At 49.7% G+C, this 9,345-nt stretch overlaps 1 protein-coding gene across 1 annotated transcript in view; it reads right to left on the bottom strand.

The window, feature by feature from the left end:
* The window catches only part of LOC147108244 (solute carrier family 12 member 2-like), a 315,116-nt gene extending 306,027 nt beyond the window's left edge, over positions 1-9,089 (bottom strand). Inside the window, exon 1 of the mRNA XM_086004787.1 lies at positions 8,534-9,089. Within this exon, the coding sequence (XP_085860913.1) occupies positions 8,534-8,947 (414 nt within the window). The 5' untranslated portion in view covers positions 8,948-9,089. The remainder of the gene's footprint in view (positions 1-8,533) is intronic.
* Between the last annotated feature and the right edge of the window lie 256 nt (positions 9,090-9,345).

Here is a 9,345-nt window from a genome sequence, read left to right on the forward strand (position 1 = left end):
AAGGAGTTCCACTCCTCGGGTACTCTTCACCCCGCCCTACCTCAGTGACCTCCTTCAGCTGTATGTCCCCACAAGCTCTCCCTCTGACACCATCTTACTCCTCGTTCCCCACTCCCTCTGCTCCACAACCACACTTCCTGCCCCCACCCCACAAAAAAAAACCTCCCTCCCCCTCCTCCACATCTCCCTGATTACAAAATCCTCCAAAAATACCTTCTCTTCAACCCTGGCCTCCAATTTCTCTTCCATTTTCCTTCTTGCTCAGGGTTCACTTTTCTTCCCTTCCATCCGGTAGAGTTTTCTGAGGCGCAGGGAGTTTCTGAGCTGAGCAGGACGGGCACCAGAGAAATGAAAGTCAGTGTAATTGTGGAAAGGATTGCGACTAGACTCTTGTGATCTTTATAACGTAAACCTTGACACAGATCCAGAGACTTGTTTTTAGCAGGCCGGAGGCGAACTATCAATTAAAAAAAAAATCTTTCATCTCCCCTCTTTGACAAACGTCCCCAATTTCAAAAATCTCCCTGTCCCTTCTCCGCCAGGACAGAATGCTCCATTTCTGAAACCAGTTAATTGGGAATTAGCAGTGACTTACATTGGGACTGTCACATCCTTCACAGCAGCAAGCCGCAACTCATCGGCCGGGATCTGGGCCAGTCTGGAACTCTTTCAGAATCAGACAGTTCAATGTTTAAGAGCAGGCAGAGGGGTCACTTCTTGAAAATAAATACTGTACTTCGCTCATTTCTTTTTTTAAATTGCATTATGAGAGCTTATCCCAGCCAGAAATATGCTGCCAATTTAATCGAACTGACTGGGATGGATTTCACAGAGGACGGCTCCTCAAGTGATGCATTTTGATAGGGAGAACGAGGAGAGGCAATATAAACTAAAGGGTACAATCCTAAAGGGGTTGCATGAACAGAGACCTGGGGGTATATGTGCACAAATCGTTGAAGGTGGCAGGGCAGTTTGAGAAAGCGGTTAAAAAAGCATACGGGATCCTGGGCTTCATAAATAGAGGCATAGGGCCCGATTTTCAATGGTCCGAGAAGGTGAGATTGGAGGCATGTGCGGGGGGTTATTAAAAAAAAACGCAAAAACTAGCATGCGGGACCCCCACCCCCCCGCCTGGTTCCCGACTCCGAGCAACTTTAACTCAGTCGTGTCTGATGGTCCCGACTCCGTCCCGCATCCAACAGGCGGGATTGGTCCTAAAGGCCCTTAAGCACTAAATGGCCTCTATAATCCTATTTTGAAAGGCCCTTGCGAATTTAACCCTTTTCCCACGTGAAATACGCCTGGTGGGAAACACGATGGTGAAACCTGGCGGGAGCACTATTGGATTGCTGACTATCAACTGCAGGTCAACCATTAAAGAGATTTGATCAGCCATCATTTGCAGGTGGCAGGACTTAGTGGTCTCCGGTCTGGGGCAACTTTTAGAAGGCTTAACCACACCTGTTGAAGGTAGGAGCCGGACACCCATCTCCAGTGTGACCTCCTGGGAAATCCCTCTCGCCACCTTCACTGAACGCTTCTTCAACTGGAGGCATATACCAGAAGCATGGGAGCCATTTATTTCCTTCCCATCTGGGCATTAGAGGAGCTCGAGCACCAGCCACGGCACCAGCAGAACCAGGAACAACAGCAGCACCAGCAACAGCAGCAGCAGCAGGAGCACTAGGCTGCTGCTCACCCACCTGAAGCTGCACAGGCCAGAAGGGGCCAGCGCCTGGAAGCCCGTCGGCGCAGGAGATACCCCCCAAACAGGGTCTATAGACACAGGGTCAGCTACCTCAACATGTCTGAGCAGCAGTGCCAAAGGCGGCTCCGACTTTCGCGAGAGGTAGTGACTGACATCTGCGCAATGCTACAGCAAGACCTGCAGCCCAGAGGACCAGGTGGACAAGCATTACCAGTGGCCGTCAAAGTCACCACCGCACTCAACTTTTTTGCCTCAGGCTCATTCCAGGGATCAGCAGCAGACATCAGCGGCATCTCCCAGGTGGCTGCACACACATGCATCACGCAGGTCACCGATGCCCTCTTTGCCCTCGCGCACAATCACATCCATTTCACCAAGGATCGAGCAAGTGTCACGGCGCGAGCGGTTGGATTAGATAATCTGGCAGGCTTTCCAAGGGTGCAGGGCGTCGTTGACTGCACACGTGGCCCTTAAGGCACCCCATCACAATCCAGGTATTTTTGTCAACCGCAAGGGCTTCCACTCCCTTAACGTTCAGCTGGTGTGTGAGCACAAGAAGGAAATTTTGCATGTTTGTGCCAAGTACCCTGGCAGTTGCCATGACTCCATACTGTGCCAGTTTAGTGTGCCTCCTCTATTCAGTCTGCCAGACCAACTTAACGGATGGCTACTTGGAGACAAGGGCTCTCCCCTGAAGACATGGCTAATGACGCCATTGAGGAGCCCAGCAAATGAAGCTGAGGAGCACTACAACTCCAGCCACATGTCCACCAGAGCCATAATCGAGCAAACCATCGGTTTGCTGAAGATGCGTTTCAGATGCCTGGATAGATCAGGTGGAGCCCTGCAGTACTCAACAGCCAAGGTCTCCAGAATCGTTGTGGTTTGCTGTGCACTTCACAACATGGCACAGCGTCGTGGCTTGCAGATTTCTGAGGACCAAGTGGCTCCTCACATATCCTCCTCAGATGAGGAGGAGGAGGAGGAGAGCGAAAATGAACACCTTGCAGAGGCCCATCAACCAGCGGCAGCAGTACGCAAGAACATTGCTGCCCAGGATGCAAGGAACGCACTCATCCTGGACAGATGTGCTTAGCCTAGTCAATCAAATACTTTTGCCTCGCAGCTTCTTACCAGAGCATTGACAATGGCCAAGAACCAGAGGATTCCTAGCACTCTGACCACCATACTGACAGTTGCAAGAATTCCTAAGGCCTCAATGTGGAAGTCCCAATAGCGAAATGACAGACGCCACAACTGCAACATTTGCCATCAGAATTTTTATGTACAATTACGAAGTGATGGCATTTTTACAGTAAACACAAAATTGCACCCAAGTGACTACCCTTGTGACTATTTGTGCAGAATTTTCCTCTTACGCGTGCTCCTATGTGGTGCATCCCCTGTGGCTTCAGCAGATGTGGAGGCCCCTTGCTCACTTTGCTGCTGCTCCTGTCTCGACACCTTTGGCGGGCGTCCTCTGGGGTTGCGAGCCTGTGAGGGCTCATCAACGGTCTGCTGCTCCTGCGGCTGTGCAGGGGTTGAGACGCCTATCTCACTTGGGTGTGGACTCCGGTGGGGCTCTGACCGAGGGCTCTGCAGTGGCATGGAAGTGTGAGCGCTTGGAGAGGAGCCCCCACTTCCTTGATGTCTGCCACCAACCTCCCTCTCATGGGTCAGGTCCCCCTCAGCACCTGCAAGTGGCTGGAGAGCACCTTGCTGCACATCAGGGGGGCCATGGGGACCCGTATCTACAATGGCAGTCCTACTCAGAAGGACTTCCATGAAGGTCTGGTTTCTCTCTTCAATCGATACCCATCGCTCCTCAAGAGATGTCATTCTATTCTAAACAATGACCATGTTTTCCATACCCTGGCGACTAACCTCCTCCATGGCTGTAGCCATCCTCTCCTCTACGGTAGCCAGCCTTACCATGGAGGTAGCCATCCTTTCCGTGGTGATACATTCATGTGCCAATGACTCCACAAAGGCTCTGGTCATGTTCGCTATGGACTCCTCCATTCGCTCCACACTCGCAGCGACCCTAGAGACAAAACCTGCCAGAGACTCCTGCATCTGTGCCTGGAGTTCCATCACCGCTGATCTCATGGATAGACCCAGAGGCAGAGGGTCGACATATTGCTGAGCCGAGCTGGCAGAGTCCTGCGCCCTTCGACTAGGACTCTCCACTGCTGTCCCTGTCTCCACAATCTGCTGATGCTCACTTGTGAGCTGTGATACACCAGGTGACAACACTACTCTATGTCCCGAAGGTCCCACCGAGGTGTGAGTGTCTGCGCTGGTGCTGGGTGCGCAGAATTCTGGTGACGCTGCGCCCTCAGAGGTTGCAGCTTCCTCTGAGGAGTCTGGCTGCTCAGCCTCTTCTTCCTGGCTAGGGGGGATGGATGCTTGTGATGGTCCTGTGGGGGAGTAAAGGAAAGAGTCAGAGATGTGATGCCAAGGCTACATGCACATGGCTTTTTGCAGATGCTCATAAATCCATCTGTTAGAGCTTCACAATCATTATCAGCGACTCATGCAATGTCAAAGAGAGAGATGGGAAACTTTTCTGTCACCAGCTTGCTGTGTTGCACCCGTCTGTCCGTCCCCCACTTGCGCATCGTCCTCGATTCCTACTATTTCCAGTACTGCCTCCTCCCAGGTGGTCTATTGAGGCTGTCCCTCCTCCTGTCCTTGCTTGCTCTCTTTTGTTGTGAGCTCTCTTTTCCTGCAATGAGGGAGACAAGTGGAGGTTGAGTGAGAATGAGAGTGAGTAGAGATTGCATAGCATAGATACTTAGAAGGAGACAAAGATGGAGTGAGGTTGCAAGACCAAGGGCCCTCCCTGTGTGTTGTCAGTTGTGTTCAAAGCATCAGAGTGATAGGGTGTGTGAGGGCTGCATGGTCGAATAGTTATGTGAATGTGACCATAGAGAGAAAGCGAATGGGTAAGGGTGCATGGATGTCAGTGTCAAGAGGAATGTGGAGGAAGAGATTGCTAAAGCTGAGTGCTGGTGAGGAAAGGCAATGGGGATCAGATTGAGGGTGATGGGAAATTCATACTCACTTTTCCAGTGCGCTAAAGGTCAGGAAATCTTTTCCGGCACTGAATCCACGTTCTTCATGTGACTCCCAAGGAGTTGACCTCCTCAGCCACCTGCATCCACACTGCCTTAGTCTGCTTGGGAGGCCTCTTCCTCCCTGAGGAAGGGAAGAGCACCTCCCCGTTGGCCCTAACCCCATCCACCAATGCCTGCAGGGCCACCATGTCGAAGCGAGGAGCTGATCTGGGCCTCCCGCTTGTCATCCTTGTTGAAGGTCCCTCTCACACCAAACAGAGAAAGCTTGGCAGCCTGCAGAAAAAGCAAGGCTTGCTGTAGATCTTAAATGCAGCAGCAATGATGATGTCATCAGAGGCAACTTTCAGTCATGAAAAACCCATTTGTCAAGGGTTCCCTCACGTTGGAAATCAATTGGACAATTAAGCTAAAATTGCATCAATCTCCCACATCCATTTAGATTCGGGTGGATAACACGAAATGCGGATAACATGACACCATCCCGCACCCAAGTTAAAATCCAGCCCATAGAGTACAAAAGCAAGGAAGTTATGATGAACCTTTATAAAACAATGGTTTGGCCACAACTGGAGTATTGTGTCCAATTCTGGGCACTGCACTTTAGGAAGGATGTGAAGGCTTTAGAGAGGGTGCAGAAAAGATTTACAAGAATGCTTCCAGGGATGAGGGACTTCAGTTACATGGATATACTGGAGAGGCTGGGGTTGTTCTCCTTAGAGCAAAGAAGGTTGAGAGGAGATTTGATAGAGGTGTTCAAAATCATGAGGCGTCTAGACTGAGTAGATAAAGAAGACCCTTCCACCAATGGGAAAAGTTTAAGAACTAGAGGACACAGATTTAAGGTGATTGGCAGAAGAACCAAAGGCGACATGAGGAAAAACTTTTTTTACGCAGCGAGTGGTTAGGATCTGAATTGCAATGTCTGAAAGGGTGGTGGAGGAAGATTCAATCACGGCTTTCAAAAGGGAATTAGATAAGTACCTGATGGAAAAAAATTTGCAGGGCTACCGGGAGAGGGCGGGGGAGTGGGAGTAGTTGCAGTGCTCTTGCAGAGAGCCGACACGGGCTCGACAGGCCGAATGGCCTCCTATTGTGCTGTAACGATTCTATGATTACGTTAACATCGGACAAGGAGTAAATTCTGACTACAAACAAACTACGCAAAGATTAATGTCTGCCAGTTAATATGAATGGCAATGAGCAAATCTATATAAGCAGATGAAGTAGTATCAAACCATCTTATATAAACTTGACAGCCAACACCTAAAAGCAGATGATCTGGTCATTATCACATTGCAGTTTGTGGGACCTTGCTGTGTACAATTTGGCTGCCGTGTTTTGTACATTACAAGAGTGTGTGCACTTCATAGAGTCATGGAGTCACACAGCACAGAAAGAGGCCCTACGGCCCATCGTGTCCGCACCGGCCATCAAGCCATGTCTATTCTAATACCATTTTCCAGCACTTGGTCCATAGCCTTGTATGCTATGGCGTTTCAAGTGCTCATCTAAATGCTTCTTGAATGTTGTGAGGGTTCCTGCCTCTACCACCCTTTCAGGCAGTGAGTTCCAGATTCCAACCACCCTCTGGGTGAAAAAGTTTTTCCTCAAATCCCCTCTAAACCTCCTGCCCCTTACCTTGAAACTATGCCCCCTGGTTATTGACCCCTCTACTAAAGGGGAAAAGTTCCTTTCTATCCACTCTATCTATGCCCCTCATAATTTTGTACACCTCAATCAGGTCCCCCCTCAGCCTTCTCTGCTCTAAGGAAAACAACCCCAGCCTGTCCAATCTCTCTTCATAACTGAAGCGCTCCAGCCCAGGTAACATCCTGGTGAATCTGCTCTGCACCCTCTCCAATGCAATCACATCCCTCCTATAGTGTGGTAACCAGAACTGCACACAGTATTCTAGCTGTGGCCTAACTAGCGTTTTTTACAGCTCCATCATAACCTCCCTGCTCTTATATTCTTTGCCTCGGCTAATGAAGGCAAGTATCCCATATGCGTTTTTATCCACCTTATCTACCTGTCCTGCTGCCTTCAGGGATCTATGTACATGCACACCAAGGTCCCTCTGATCCTTTGTCCTTTATAGGTTCCTACCATTCATTGTGTATTCCCTTGCCTTGTTTGTCCTCTCAAAATGCATCAACTCACACTTTTCAGGGTTAAATTCCATTTGCCACTGTTCTGCCCATCCCATCTATATTGTCCTATAGCCTGAGGCTTCCCTCCTCGCTATTTACCATTCCATCAATTTTCGTGTCATCTGCGAACTTACTGATCATACCTCCTACATTCATATCTAAATCATTAATGTACACTACAAACAGCAAAGGACCCAGCACCGATCCCTGCGGTACACCACTGGACACAGGCTTCCACGCACAAAATCAACCTTCGACCATCACCCTCTACCTCCTGCCACTAAGCCAATTATGGATCCAATTTGCCAAATTGCCCTGGATCCCATGGGCTCTTACCTTCTTGACCAGTCTCCCATGTGAGACTTTGTCAAAAGCCTTACTGAAGTCCATGTAGACTAAATCAACTGCACTACCCTCATCCACACACCTAGTCACCCCCTCGAAAAATTCAATCAAATTGGTCAGACATGATCTCCCCCTGACAAAGCCATGCTGACTATTCGGATTAATCCCTGCCTCTCCAAGTGGAGACTAATTCTGTCCCTCAGAATTTTTTCCAATAATTTCCCTACCACTGATGTTAGGCTTACTGGCCTGTAATTCCTTGGTTTATCCCTACTATCCTTCTTGAACAATGGTACTACATTAGCTGTTCTCCAGTCCTCTGGCACCTCCCCTGTGGCCAGAGAGGTTCTGAAAATTTGTGTCAGAGCCCCTGCAATCTCCTCCCTTGCCTCACACAGCAGCCTGGGATACATCCCGTCAGGGCATGGGGATTTATCCACTTTTAAGCCTGCTAAAACTGCTAGTACCCCCTCCCTCTCAATACTAATTTGTTCAAGTATATCACAATCCCCCTGCCTGATTTCTATGCCTACATCACCCTTCTCCATAGTGAACACAGATGCAAAATATTCATTTAAAACCTCACCTACCACTTCTGGTTCTACACACAGATTGCCCTTTGGTCTCTAATGGGCCCTACTCTTTCCCTGGTTATCCTCTTGCCCTTAATATACTTATAAAACACCTTGGGATTTTCCTTTATTTTGCCCACCAGTATTTTTTCATGCCCCCTCTTCGCTCTCCTAATTTCTTTTTTAAGTACCCCCCTGCATTTTCTGTACTCATCTAGGGCTTCCACTGTTTTTAGTCCTTTGTATCTGCCAAAAGCCTCCCTTTTTTCCCTAATCCATTCTTGTATATCCCTTGACATCCAGGGTTCCCTGGGCTTGTTGGCCCCACCCTTGACCTTTACGGGAACATGTTGGCGCTGTACTCTCTCCATTTCCTTTCTGAAAGACTCCCACTGCTCTGATGTGGATTTTCCAACAAGTAGCTGATCCCAGTCCATTTTGGCCAGATCCTGCCTTATCATATTGAAGTCAGCCTTCCCCCAATTTAGAACCTTTATTTCCGGTCACTTCAAAAGTACTTCATTGGCTGTGAAGCGCTCTGGGACGTCCCGAGGCCATGAAAGGTGCTATATAAATACAAGTCTTTCTTTTTATTGTTAAAATGACTGGCCCTGTGTCTGGACAAACAGCTGCAGTGAATCCCAGTACCTACATTCAGCCTGAGCCACTGCTGCCTACCTTCTCCAATTCATCGTGCAGCTGGGCCAGGCTGGGTCTCAGCAGCTTCTCACCAATGCCAGTGATGGTATTGCGGTAGAAGTCGATCCTCGGCACCGCGTCGATGGTGTTGTGGCCGAAGGTTCTGGTGTAGCAGGTGCTGGAGTGAGTATCGAGGTGCCCAGAGCTCCCATCGCTCCACAGGGTGTCTCTGTTCTGGCAGACGCTGTCCAAGCTCTGGTTGCAGGAACCCAGGAAATTCACACGGAATCTGCCCTTGGATCCCACATTCGGGAAGGTGTCGGTCTGATCCCGGGAGCTGGCAGTTTCCTCGACCGCGTCTACCTGGAACCTGCTCGGCATCATCCCGCAGATCTCTGCTCCGGGCTGACCAACAGCTGGCAGCTGCACATCAGCAAGTCTCTCACACTGCATCGTGACTAGAAGCCCATAGTGAATGGATCTGTTTATTCACAGACGCAAGGATTATCCATCATAAAGAGAGAAAGCCAGCCTGGGCCAGTTCAAGCTGCCTCCCCTCCCTGCAGTCTCATCCCTGGGCTCTGCCTCTGCCCCCGCCCTGTGGGCTCGGCCTCTGCCCCCGCCCTGACTAATTGATGTCAACTGCACCAGCAGGGTCCCTGGCCTCCCCTCTAATTGGCATTTCAAACAAACCAACCACAAGTTTCCCTCTCCATCTCTCCTGTTATTAAACACCAGATGGCTCCAATCAGCACTAAAGGGAGTGGATAAATCCAATCTCACGCTCCGATCGGTTGGTTGGAGTTAAATGACGGAGAAACTGGCTAATCGCATCTCAAAGCCTCCACAGC

This window comes from Somniosus microcephalus, chromosome 13, assembly GCF_052327205.1.
Source record: "Somniosus microcephalus isolate GS21.2 chromosome 13, FLI_Smic_1.0, whole genome shotgun sequence".
NCBI lineage: Eukaryota > Metazoa > Chordata > Chondrichthyes > Squaliformes > Somniosidae > Somniosus > Somniosus microcephalus.